The sequence below is a fragment of the Trachypithecus francoisi genome, unplaced genomic scaffold, assembly GCF_009764315.1.
Source record: "Trachypithecus francoisi isolate TF-2019V2 unplaced genomic scaffold, Tfra_2.0 Lachesis_group20, whole genome shotgun sequence".
Taxonomy (NCBI): domain Eukaryota; kingdom Metazoa; phylum Chordata; class Mammalia; order Primates; family Cercopithecidae; genus Trachypithecus; species Trachypithecus francoisi.
The window spans coordinates 20,630,494-20,643,891 of NW_022681466.1; the positions used below are offsets into that span (position 1 = coordinate 20,630,494).

At 54.2% G+C, this 13,398-nt stretch overlaps 1 protein-coding gene across 6 annotated transcripts in view; it reads right to left on the bottom strand.

Moving 5' to 3' along the window:
* STARD3 (StAR related lipid transfer domain containing 3) overlaps positions 1–13,398 on the bottom strand; it is a 28,080-nt gene that overhangs the window by 5,685 nt on the left and 8,997 nt on the right. For 3 of the 6 annotated variants that reach the window (XM_033183185.1, XM_033183186.1, XM_033183181.1), the window contains exons 2-9: positions 5,804–6,073; positions 2,491–2,598; positions 2,075–2,152; positions 1,293–1,370; positions 1,119–1,172; positions 623–740; positions 316–414; positions 32–87 (exon numbers count right to left, since the gene is read on the bottom strand). In XM_033183185.1, the coding sequence (XP_033039076.1) occupies positions 32–87; positions 316–414; positions 623–740; positions 1,119–1,172; positions 1,293–1,370; positions 2,075–2,152; positions 2,491–2,598; positions 5,804–6,022 (810 nt within the window). In that variant the 5' untranslated portion in view covers positions 6,023–6,073. Of the gene's footprint in view, positions 1–31; positions 88–315; positions 415–622; positions 741–1,118; positions 1,173–1,292; positions 1,371–2,074; positions 2,153–2,490; positions 2,599–5,803; positions 6,074–7,472; positions 7,517–13,398 lie in introns of all 6 variants that reach the window. The other 3 variants (XM_033183187.1, XM_033183184.1, XM_033183183.1) reach the window with 2 other exon arrangements.

Consider the following 13,398-nt stretch of genomic DNA (forward strand, 5'->3'; position numbering starts at 1 on the left):
GGGCAGGGGTTGGGGATAGGCAGGCAAATACCTGAGCAGAGAAACTTTTCTTTCCAGCAACTTCTTCATCTGATTCATTGTCAGACCCTGCAGAAAACAGGCACAGATGACAATGGCAAGGGGTGGGGAGAGTGTGGGGAGGTAGTGGGGTTCGGGTATGTGAGTGCAAGGATGTGGGGGATAAAAGTGTGTGGGAGAGGGTTGTTGGCTTTCCCCAGGGAGCCTGATAGAAGGAATAGAAAGAACAGACCCAGCCTACCCCATTCCTCACAAGGCCCCTCCCTGAAAGCAGTTCCCCCACACACCAGCCCTCACCTGCAAAGGATTCTGGAGGTGAATAGAACTGTCCCTCGGACAGAGCACCGGAGAACAGCAGGGGTCCATGGGCAACAGCAGCCTGGGCGGCAAGATACCCTGGAGGAGCAGACGTGGGCCGCCATGGTCCCAGACTGAGCACAGTTACACCCTAGCAGCCTGGGGTACCAACAGCCAAGCTCCCCCTCAGGCTACTGGAGGCTGCTCAGAGGTGGCGAGATGCTTCAGACTGACTGTCATGCCCGCAACTCCCCTCCCTTGGGGCTGGGGCAAACCTCGCTGCACCCCCCTACCCACGAGCTCTCACATCGTTCCTCTTCGGCTTCCTGGGGTAGGACTTTGAAGTCAAGGAACCAGGTCTCCAACCAGGCAAGGACGAAGGAGACGATGGGGAGCAGGTAGCCAAATGCCCCTTTGCTGAGCAGCTGTGGAGGGAGGGGGCTGAGCTCCATGGCAGGGGTCACCCCAAACCCAGAGCCCTCTCCTGTGGCTACCAACTCTAGCCAGCCAAACTGGCATATACCCCATTCCTGGTACTAGCTGCTTGGGAACCCTCTCAAGTCTGCAGCAGGATAAACTGGGATTAGGCTGGAGGAATAACTTTCTGATTCTTGGAGCTGCAGGGGGCTAAGTCAGGGAAGCGGGTGAAGGATGATTCCTTAGAGATACCAAAGGACAGGATTCCCTCTCCCCCCAACCCGGACAACAGGGACAGACACCCCAAATTAGAGAAATGCTCCTCTCTAGAAGCATACCACTGAGGTCTGATGCCCACCAGACTGGCCAGACCCTGAGCCACTGACCTCAGAGAGGATGACCTTGACAATGAGGAATGCACTGGACACCAGCGTCGTGACCTGCCCAGGGGAGGGAAGGAGGAAGGGGAAGGCAGAGGCTGGGAAGTGAGTCCTCCTCCATCCCATCCCTTCCACCAGCCCTGCCAGGGCCCAGGAGCTGCCAGGGAAGTGGCATCTTACCGCAATCACCCACCAGTGCCGAAGCCGCAGCACGGCATAGCCCAGGAGCAGTCCAGAGAAGCGGAAGAAGGCCAGGACCTGGTGGGACGGGAGCCAGGCTGTCACAGGAAGCTCATGCCCCCCCATGCCCCCCACTGTGCTGCAGACTGACCTCCCCTCTGGTCCTGCCCCCACATTCCCTCCCTATGGGCATGCACACCTCAGGGGACAACGACTGAGTCAGCATTTCTCTGGGACAATTTGGATGTAACCTTGGACAGGGGTCTTATCTTCCCTCTCCCACCTGGGGCTCTCTGAAGGGGGTTTTGTGGTGGAAAGGTTATTTATTTATTTATTTTTTTGAGACAGAGTCTCACTCTGTTGCCCAGGCTGGAAAGCGGTGGCACAATCTTGGCTCACAGCAACCTCCGCCTCCCAGGTTCAAGTGATTCTCCTGCCTCAGCCTTCCAAGTAGCTGGGATTATAGGCGCGCACCACCACGCCCAGCTAATTTTTTGTATTTTTAGTAGAGATGGGGTTTCACCATCATGGCCAAGCTGGTTTCAAACTCCTAACCTCAAGTGATCCACACACCCCGGCCTCCCAAAGTGCTAGGATTACAGGCATGAGCCACCAAGGCCGGCCTTGTGGAACAAAAGTTTTAACGACGGATGGCTCCCAAAGGATGGGAGCTGAATCTCTGATCAGACTGGATATATGCTGCAGAAAAAGAACCCAGCGGAAGTCGTTTCCCCGCTCCCTCTCTGCCTCCAGGGTCCCCGGGATCTCCCAAGGCCACTCACAAAGATGTCAAAGAAGGAAGTTTTGAAGTTGTACTGGATGATCTCCTGCTCCAAGTTCTTGCGGATGCCTGTGTTGGTCTGTGAGAGGGAGATAGGGAGAGCTCTGCAGGTAGAAGCAAGGGCCTGGGGCTGCCCCTCACCTCCCGGAAGGGGCAAGAGGTAGGGGAAGGAGGAACCTGGAGGGGAGGCTGTTAGTGCTAAGCCACCACCAGGGGGCCCCAGAAGCACCAAGGGAGCTCAGCCCAAGGCCAGAGACCTCAGACACCAATACCACTCCCCTTAGGATCCAGGCCGCCCCGATGGGCAGGGCTAGTCCAGCACCCTGCCCAGGAAAGGGCAGGCTGGGAGGCTTAGGGGCTGTGCAGGGGAGGCAATGCGCCCTACACAGGGCCAGCAGAAGGGCGCCAGAAGCCCACCTCTGACGGAATTCCATCTCCCTCCCGGCACTGCAGTGCTCCATCTTCCCAGCCATAATCCATCTGAGCTGATAGGGGCTGGGGGTGGGCAGTGGTGTCAGACGGAGCCTCAGGTAGCAAATCAATTGATTAGGTTTATGCTTAATGGGCAAAATCCATCACGCTGCTGGAGAGGGTGGAGACGGAGTGGATGTGTCCTTGCCCCTGTCCCTACCCCAGTCAGCCAGACATTTTCACCAGGACCCCTGAGGCCTTGGCCCCGACTCCAATGTCCAGAGGTCTGAGGGACCTGGATGGACAGCAGGCCAGACTGCGGCCCAACTCCTTGGAAGGACAGGGGTGACAGGCCTAGGCTTCTTCAGGTGGGGCACCAGCCACCTTGGAGAAGGGAGGACACAGGGGGACTCTGGGCGATGGAGCCCAGGAACCCTGGAGAAGAAGACCCTTCACAACTGCCTAGACTGGGGCTTCTGCTCTCCAGCAGGGCAGCCAAATCTGGTGGGGGGGAAGGCTTGTTAAAGATACAGATGCTCCCCTACTGAGCACACAGCCCCACCATGTGCCTCTCTACCTCAAGCCCACCCCAGCCCCACGAAATCTGATGCCGCCTCTCCTCTGGCTGCTGATGAGGCCTCCAGGCCTGCCACCTACCCACCCCACCCCACCCCACCCCACCCCACCAACCCACACCACCCACACTCCTCTTGCTCCTCAGACTATGTCCTGGGCTTTGCAGCCCCTTCCACCCTCAGTCACTGGGCCTCAGAGCTCTGTCCTCCTTCCTCTTCTCTCCAGCCTGGGCACCCACTGGTGCTGACTGATCAGGACTCGGGAGAGCCAAGTCTCAGCCCCTGCTTTGCCACTCTCTGGCTCCAAATCCCCTGCTCAGCACGACCCTACTGAGGTCCTTGTAACCACTGGGCAACACAGACATAGTCTGTCAGCGAACTAAAAATATATATGCTCCCAAATACAAAACTAAAACTACAAGACTGAAAATCAATACAATATTAAATGTCTGCCAAGGGAAACATCATGCGCACTCTACTAATTGTTCAGTGCAGGATTCTGAAATGTTTCATGACATCTGAAAACAATTAGTAAGTTAGACCTTCTCACTCTGCAATATTCCCAGGTACGCATGAGGACTGCACAGCAATCACAGCCAACATAGCCAAATAACTTCAAAGGCACAATGACAGAGGCCAGGCACAGTGGCTCATGCCTCTAATCCCAGCACTGTGAGAAGCCAAGATAGGAGGATCACTTGAGCCCAGCAGTTTGAGACCAGCTTGTGCAACATAGTGAGACTCCACCTCTACCAAAAAAAAAAAAAAAAAAAAAAAATAGCCAAACGTGGTGGTGCACCTGTGGTCCCAGCTACTGGGGAGGCTGACGTGGGAGGAACCTTTGAACCTAGGAGTCGGAGGCTACAGTGAGCTGTGATCACACCACTGCACTCCAGCCTGGCCAACAGAGTGAGACCCTGTCTCAAAACAAAAAAACAAAACAAAACAAAAGTAAAATTATCAAAATCTTTTCAGCTCTTCTTGGGTAAGGAAACATGTATTCAATGAAGGATGCAGGTAAATTTTAGTGTTTGCTTTGATGTTGGATGGGACCTTGAAAAGGAAGTCTGCCAAAGACCTCAGAAGCTCTGCAGAAGGCCCTGAGCCTGCTGGGCCACAGCTTTTTCATGGGTAAGATGGCCCCTAGGGCTATCCATGGCCGTGGCTCCAGCTCACTGAAGGTGCCAGCTCATCTCCAGGGCACAATGGACAGTCACCCTCAGAGCCATGTCTCTCCTTCTAGCTCAACATGTGCAGCATCAAACTTATTTTCTTTGCCCCGAGCTGCCCCTTCTCCGAGCTCGTCATCTCTATTAACAAGACATCAGCTGGGTGTGGTGGCTCAAGCCTGTAATCCCAGCGCTTTGGGAGGCCGAGATGGGTGGATCACGAGATCAGGAGATTGAGACCATCCTGGCTAACACGGTGAAACCCCGTCTCTACCAAAAACATACAAAAAACTAGCCGGGCGAGGTGGCGGGCGCCTGTAGTCCCAGCTACTCAGGAGGCTAAGGCAGGAGAATGGCATGAACCTGGGAGGCAGAGCTTGCAGTGAGCTGAGATCCGGCCACTGCACTCCAGCCTGGGTGACAGAGTGAGACTTCGTCTCAAAAAAAAAAAAAAAAAAAAAAAAAAACAAGACATCGTTTTCTTGTCACATAAGCTTGAGACCTGTAGGAAGGGCCCTTGCCATCTAGAACTCTGATGGGGAGCCCACGCTGCAGAAGGAAAACAAGGGGAGGACTCGTGGGGCTGAGTCCCTTGCTGAGGTCATCGGGTCAATTCCGAGGAGGAGCTGGGACGGAACTGAGCCTGGAGTGCCCAGCTTCCAGAGCTCCTGCTTCTGTGGGCTTGGCCCTGCCCGGAGACCAGATCAGGCCACTGCCAACTAGACTGTGTTCCCGAGGGTGGGCCAAGCACTACGTGGGGTGGGGGTGGGGCAGCTCTGGTCTCCAGACTGCCCGGCAGCATCTTATTAGAGCCACTGGGAACTGGGAGTTTTTCCTGTTTTGCTTCCCACTCTGCCCTCTGCTTTTACTTACTTACTTACTTATTTATTTATTTATTTATTTATTTATTTGAGTCAGGGTCTCAGTCTGTCACCCAGGCTGGAATGCAGTGGTGCAATCATGGCTCACTGCAGCCTCAGACTTCTGGGCTCAAGCGATCCTCCACCTCAGACTCCCAAACAGCTGGGACAACAGGTGTGCACACCACACCCAGCTAGCGTCTGCTTTTAGCACAGTGCCTAGGACACAGCAGAAACTCAAACAATGTTTGCTGAATGAACGAATGAATGAATGAATGACTGAACAAACAAATGAATGAACCAACTGGAGCTGGAGGGCAGTGGAGCAGTGGGGCAGTGGCAGGCAGAAAGAAGACAAAGGTTTCAACAGCTCAGCCACAGCTGGGTCTCCCCCTCCTCCTCTCTCGGGAGCCTCCACTAGGGGGCAGTATGGGGCAGAGGCCAAGAGCATGAACTCTGGAGGCAGAGGGTAGGTTCAAGGCCGCGGCCTTCACACATGTGCATGCAGAGGGACCTTGGCCAAATGTGGCAACCATTCCAAACCCCTCCACACCCCTTCATTCAGAATATGAGAACCCCTGTTGTTCCTCCCAGTCTTCATTTTACCCAGCTAACCAACCCCAGGGGAGAGGCAGCCCTCCCATGTGGCAGATGGACAAACTGAGGCCTGGGTGGCCTGCAACACAGCCTGTGCCCCAAACTCGCCTCCACTCACATTCAGTTCAATGATCCAGAGCAGGGAGATGAAGAGCAGGTCGAAGGTGACAAAGAGACAGAAGGTGCGGCGGACATCAGAGATGGCCCTGCGCTTCTCAGGTGGCGGAAGGAGGTGCGAGGAGAGGCTCTGGCTGTGAGACAGCGAGGAGCCCAAGGAGGCCACGGCAGGCAGGCTGCACTCCAAGTCTCGGGCCAGCTCCCGGGGCAGCTTGCTCATCCTGGTGGGCCCCCACCTCAGGGCGGGGAGGGCGGGGCCTCAGTGGCAGGGCTGGGAGAGAGGCAAAGGCAGAGTCCAGTCAACCTCCTCCTGTCCCTCCCACACAGCCCCCAGGGCTGCCATTGGCTCCCAAATGCATTTGTCCCCACACTGAGTCCCAAGCCCACGGCCCAGGGCACTGTTGCCCAAACGTCCTCCACCAAACAGCCTGGCTCCTAGGTTGCAGGGTTGAGCATTCCGCTAATTATCTGTCCTTCCTGGTGCTCCTTGCCCCAAGCCCAGCAGCCACAGGGTTCACCCCTAGAGGGTTCTGGGGTCCCTCTGCTGGGCACCTACCCACTCCCGGATCCCTGGGGCCGCAGCCTGCTCCTGCCAGGCCCAGCCCTGAGCTCCAGCCTCTGGTCCTGTCAACAGCCTCTGGGCCTGCCACCACCCCCAGGAGAAGAGGGCCCCAAGCTCTGTTCTTTGTTTTCCAAGCACAAAGCCACATTCCCTCCCAGCAGCCAGTCTTCCCCTCCCACCCCCTAATCCATGGCAACTGGGAGGGCCTTCCTAGAGCAGTGTCTGCGTATGTGGAGCTATGGAGAGCAGGCATCTTGGTCCCTCTCACCTCCACCGCCCCTTGCCCTGCCCAGGCCCAACCACCATCATCTCTTCCTGGACCACCGCAATCTGCTTCTCACGGGTGGGCCTCCAGGCTGCCTCTCTCATCCTCCTGCTCTTCACACAGCCAGCCTAGAGAACGCGTTCCAATGCCCTCCTAGGGTTCCCCACCCTTCTCAGGCTAACAGTCTCCTCCTCACCAGGCCCTCTCAGTCCAGGCCTGTGGGGTGGCCTCTGGCCCAGCCCTTCTCCCTGTCTTGCTGCCACCGCCACTCTGGCCTTCTTTTACATCCCTCAATACAGCTGCCCTGTCCTGCCTTGGGACCTTGGATCTGGCTCTCCCCATGCCTGGAATGCTCTCCCACAGACCTTTCAACAGGCAGCTCAAAAGTCCTCTCCTCAGAGAGCCTCCTCCTTCTGCCCCCACTCACAGCATAACTCGATAGTGAGCTGCCTTCCTTTCTTCACTGAGCTGGGTCACTATCTGAAATGATCTTTATTGTTTTCATTGTTTCCCCTTCTCTCACTAGACTTCTCTCTTCCACGGCCTCAGGGGCTTTATCTGACATGGTCACTGCTGTCTCCCTGGTGCCCAGCACAATGCCTGTCAGGCAATAGGTGCTTCGTGATTATTGAGTGAATGAATGCTCAGTGGGTCTCCTGGCCCTCAGCTCCATGCTATACAGCAGACAGGAACAGGGCAAACCCTAAAGAGAGGAGGAAGCAGCCACTCTGGAGGCCAGCCCAGTGCTCTACCACCCCCCGCCCCATGTCCACTCAGGGCAGGAATGGTTCTTCTTCTTTTACAGATATGACAACCAAGGCCCAGAGAGGTGAATGGACTTACCCAATCCCTTACCATCCTGTGCCAGCATCGGGCTCTCAGGAACCCTAAAGACAAAAGGAATTCTGGCACTCCCTCCCTGCAGGTAGCCCCCAGGCCTAGGGTCTCTGCTCCACCCATGTGCTGGGCTGTAAGAGGCCCCATCCCTTGGGTGAGAAAGAAAGGTCCCATTGAAAGTCAGAGAGGAGCTGAAGCGGGGAGGCAAAAACTCACCAGCTTGGTGGGGCCTGAGCTTCTGGGACTTGACCAAGAGACTCCCTGAGTCTCCCCACACCCCAGCACCAGGGGGCAGTTTAGGGGCTAGAGGAAGGGGAGCTCTAGATGTTTGTCCCTGATCTTGGGAAAGCAAGATCTAACCACTCTCCCCTCCTGACACGTCCCACCAGACTTTCGCTATGTGGACTACCTTCCTGGGCCCCTCAGTCTACCACGTCCAAAACAAGCACAGCTCAGTTTGTGGCTGGCAGGAGGTTCTGAGCAAGCCAGCTCGTCCATCCCTCTGCCCCGTACAAGCCCCCACGAACAGGAACTGACTGTTCGCAGCAGAGTCGGGGGACAGGCGAGGCAGAGGCACCAGGCCAAGGCTACTCCCAACACCACACTCTGAGCCCCAGGACAGGTTCATCTTCACAGTGCCACGGAGAAGCTAGGCTCAGCTCCGGAAAGAGGCAGTGGGGAGGGGATGTGACAGGCCGCTGGCAATGGGACCCCCAACATCCATCAGCCAGATCTGTGCTAGACTGCACGCTCGGCACATCCCTCATGGTGACAGGACGCAGCTCCAGGGCAGGTGACATTTCCCTGTCTCTGACAGCCCTTTTGTTTGCAGCCAGACCTGTCTCTCTTCCTCACTCTCTCCATCTCTCCTCATCTTTTGTATCTGTTTCACAAGGTAACTTTCCATCTGTGTGGGGTTTTGTTTGTTTTTTTAGAGGCAGGGTCTTGCTCTGTCAACCAGGCTGGAGTGCAGTGGCACGATCATGGCTCACTCCTGAGCTCAAGCGATCCTCCTGCCTCAGCCTCCCAAGTAGCTGAGACCACAGGCGCCCGCCACCACACCAGGCTAATTCATTTTATTTTATTTTTTTTTAGAGACGGGGGTCTCACTATGTTACCCAGGCTGGTCTCAAACTCCTAGGCTCAAGGATCCTACTGTTTTGGCCTCCCATGGTGTTGGGATTACAGGCATGAGTCACTGCGCCTGGCCTGTATTTCTTGTAAGTATCTTTTTACCTGTCTCCCTCTTCCTCTCCCATGTCTGTCATTTTGGGTTTGTTTGAAATGATGGACATTTATCATCTCCCAGTTCAGGAGGCTGGAAGTCTGAGAAAGGTTTTGGGAGGGCCGTGCTCCCTCTGACCCCTTCCTTGCCTCTTCCTGGCTCCTGGTGGTATGTGAGCAATCTGTGCGAGTAATCTGGTGTGATTCGGCTTGTAGCCACACACGTCAACCTGTCTTCGTTGTCACATGGCGCTCTTCCCATGTGTCCATCTTCACACGGCCATCTCCTGATACGGACACCAGTCATACCGGGCCACTCTCCTCCAGTATGACCTCACCTTGACTGATCACATCTGCAATGATCCCGGTTCCAAATAAGGTCACATTCTGAGGTACTGGCGGTTAGGACTTCATCGTATCCTTTTTTGGGGGACACGATTCAACCCCTAACAGTAACCTATCTGTTTTTTAAGAGATGGGGTATTCTTGAAGTCCTGGGCTCAAGCAATCCTCCCTCCTTGGTCTCCCAAAGTGCTGGGATTACATGTTAGCAGTAACTTACAGCTTCAGTGTCTGCTTTATCCTTCTTATATTTCTTTTGTACAAAGGAATATACTTCCTTTGTATATATTTCTTTTTCTTCTCTGTGGCCCAGGCTAGAGTGCAGTGGCGCGATCCCGGCTCACTGCAACCTCCACCTCCTGGGTTCAAATGATTCTCCTGCCTTGGCCTCCTGAGTAGTTTGGATTACAGGCGCACGCCACCATGTCCAGCTAACTTTGTATTTTTAGTAGAGATGGGGGTTTCGCCATGTTGGCCAGGCTGGTCTTGAACTCCCAACCTCAGGTGATCTGCCTGCCTTGGCCTCCCAAAGTGCTGGGATTACAGGCGTGAGCTACCGTGCCTGGCCTTATATTTCTCATATCCTTTCTTTCTTTCTTTCCTTTTTTTTTCTTTTGAGACGGAGTCTCGCTCTGTTGCCCAGGCCAGAGTGCAGTGGCCGGATCTCAGCTCACTGCAAGCTCCGCCTCCCGGTTTACGCCATTCTCCTGCCTCAGCCTCCTGTAGCTGGGACTACAGGCGCCCGCCACCTCGCCCGGCTAGTTTTTTGTATTTTTTAGTAGAGATAGGGTTTCACCGTGTTAGCCAGGATGGTCTCGATCTCCTGACCTCATGATCCGCCCGTCTCGGCCTCCCAAAGTGCTGGGATTACAGGCTTGAGCCACCACGACCGGCCTATTCTTTCTTTCTTATATGGACAGTAGCTTGCTACAGATGCTCTCTTGCTTGTTATTTTTTCATTAACAGTATATCCTGGTGAGCACTCCATATCAGTTTTACATTGTCTTTCTCGTTCTTTGATAGAGATGCTTGGTACTCCATTTTATAGACAAACCCTAGTTTACTCAGTTTCCCATGAATGAGCGCTTAGATTTGTAATTCCAGAAATGCTGCAATGAATAACCTTGAGCATATATATATATACACACACACATATTCCCGTTGTTGGAAATATATCTCCAAGACAGATTCCTAGAAGTGGTATTGCTGGGTCAAATTGCATATGTGGTTTTGTGAGGTACTGCCAAGTTCCCTTTGCAGTTTGCACTCCCACTAGCAATGTACAAGAATGCCTGTTTCCCCACAGCCCACAGAACATATCGTCATCCATGTCTGTCTGTATTTTTCCCCATCTGGGTCTTCCTCTCAATCTATCTCCCATTTATGAGTCTTTCTCTTCACTCCCATCAGTCTCTCCCCCTTTCTCCACATTTCTCTCTCTCTTTTCTCCTCTATCTGCCTCTCTCCTCCCTCCTTCCCTCCTTGGTCCTTGCCTCACTTCCAGGTGCTATCGCTCGCCTACTCCAGGCTACTTCTGTGTCTGTCTTTCCCTCTGACTTTCTCTCTCCCTGGGGACAGGACTTCGATGGCAGCAGCTTGGGTGTGAGACGCACTTGGAGTGGCAACCACACTGACACTCACACGCCCAGACGTCCCTGTCGAAGCGAGAGACACAGATGGGGCTAGAGCAGAGGTGTTGCGGGAGCCCCGGAGAGTTGAAGATGCCAGGGAGTGTGAGAGCCAAGCGTGGGGGCTCGAAGGCAGGGGCGGTGGCAGTTGGCCAAGAGTCAGAGAAAGGGGGTTCCATATCACCCTCCCACCGAAAGCAGTTCAAGGTCCAAATGACAGCCTGTGCAGTAGGCAGAGCACTGGCCCGGAGTTAAGGAACCTGTACCCCAGTCTCCGGGTAACCACTAATTCCGCGTAACTCTGGGCAAGTCCTTCTCACCAAGCCTCTGTTTATCTGGGGGAAAGTCAGTGGTTTTTTTCAATCATCTCCCTCCGCCTTTTTTTAAAGAGAGGATCTCACTCTGTCATCCAGGCTAGAGTCCAGAGGCGTGAACATGGCTCACTGTAGCTTTGACCTCCTGGGATCAAGTGATCCTCCTGCCTCAGCCTCCCAAGTAACTGGGACCACAGGCACATGCCATTATGCTCAGCTAATTTATCTATCTATCTATCTATCTATCTATCCATCTGTCTATCTATTTTGAGATGGAGTCTCGCTCTGTCGCCTAGGCTGGAGTGCAGTGGCGCGATCTCGGTTCACTGTAAGCTCCACCTCCTGGGTTCAAGCGATTCTCCAGCCTCAGCTTCCCGAGTAGCTGGGACTACAGGCGCCCACCACCACGCCAGGCTAATTTTTTGTATTTTTAGTGGAGATGGGGTTTCACCGTGTTAGCCAAGATGGTCTCAATTTCCTGACCTCGTGATCCGCCTGCCTCAGCCTTCCAAAGTGCTGGGATTACAGGCATGAGCCACCGCGCCTGGCCATGCTTAGCTAATTTTTAAAGTTTTTGTACAGACGAGGTCTATGTTGCCCAGGCTGGTCTTGAACTCCTGGGTTTAAGCGATCCTCCCACTTCAGCCTCCCAAAGTACTGGGACTACAGGCACGAGCCACCGCACCTGGCTACAAACCACCTCCTTTTCAAAGCAAGATAAACATTTAAAATAATAATACCTTACTTGGAACTTCAATATATAAAACAGATAAAAACCAGACTGCCATGGGTAAAAGCGGCTACTGAATTCCACCTTTCAGCCTTTCCTCAAACTCCAGCATCACCCTAAGTGAGGCCTCGTTGGCTGCAGTTTGAAAATGGGGCTCACTCAGATGACTTTGAAAGGTCTTTGAGCTCCATCACACCACCTGCCAGTCTAAGTGATAAAAACCCGCCGTGGCGTGGAACTGCCCTGTGCAGTCCCCAAAGTGCTCATTCTCTGGCTGACTGTAGGCTGCCGAGCCCTGGAGGCATCACAGCTAGCGCCAGCGCCCACCCACCACACCCACCCTCCTGATGAGGGAGAGGCAGGAATGGACAATACGGAGACAGCCCAGCCCCCTGGTAGCAGCACCCCACCCACTGCCAAAAGAGCCCACTGGTTGCTGTCACTGGCCTCTCCCAAGCACCTTCCGAACTGTCAGAGGGGAACAGCGGGGAACAGCACGTGTGGCGTGAAAGTCTGCCTGGGATGGCTGCAGACTTGACAGTCGAGTGTCTGCGGAAGCTGAACTGCTAAGGCTTGGGGAGTGAGAGTGGGAGGTAGGAGGGAAAGTGGAGGGTTTCTTTTTTTTCTTTTTTGAGACACAGTCTCGCTCTGTCACCAGGCTGGAGTGCAGTGGCGTGATCTTGGCTCACTGCAACCCCTGCCTCCCAGATGCAAGTGATTCTCCTGTCCCAGCCTCCCGAGTAGCCAGGACTACAGGTGTCCACCACCACGCACGGCTAATTTTTGTATTTTTGGTAGAAATGGGGTTTCACCACCTTGCCCAGGATGGTCTCAATCTCTTGACCTCGTGATCCACCTGCCTTGGCCTCCCAAAGTGCTGGGATTATAGGCGGGAGCCACCGTGCCCAGCAAAAGTGGAGGTTTTACCATCCTGGGTTACAGGGGGAAGTGGGTGGGGAGGGGGGAAAGTCAGATGCCAGGGCACAGAGGATTATTCCTGAGGCAAAGGGAAAGGTGGGCACAGGCCCCCACACCCCTTCCCAGGCCTTCTCTTCCTCACCCCAGGATACAGTAATACCAGCCCCACTTGTAATGGGGTTTTGGGTGGTGTGCTGGACTCAGGGCAAACAGAAGGCGGCTGGTACCATGGAAAAAGGAATGGACTCTGAGGTCACAGTTCAAATCTCAGACTGCCCTCTTCCTAGCTGTGTGATCTGGGGCAAAGCATAACCCTTCTGAGGCTCAGTTTCCTCAGCTGCATTAAAACAGGCAACCATAGGCTGGGTGTGGTAGCTCAGGCCTATAATCCCAGCACTTTGGGAGGCCAAGGAGGAAGGACTGCTTGAGCCCAGGAGTTCAAGAACAGTCTGGGCAACACAGCAAAGCCCTATGTCTACAAAAAATAAAAAAATTTGCCAGGCGTGGTAGCACACAACTGCAGTCCCAGCTACTCAGGAGCCTGAGGAGGAAGGATCACTTGAGCCGGGGAGGTGAGGTTGCAGTGGGCTGAGATTGTGCCACTGCACTCAAGCCTGAGTTACAAAGGGAAACCCTGTCTCAAAACAAAACAAAAAACAACAAACAAAAGGTTAAAATGGTAAGTTTTATGTTATGCATATTTTACCATGACAAGAAAAGGCAAGAAGCCAGACATAGTGGCTCACGCCTATAATCTCAGCACTCTGGGAGGCTGA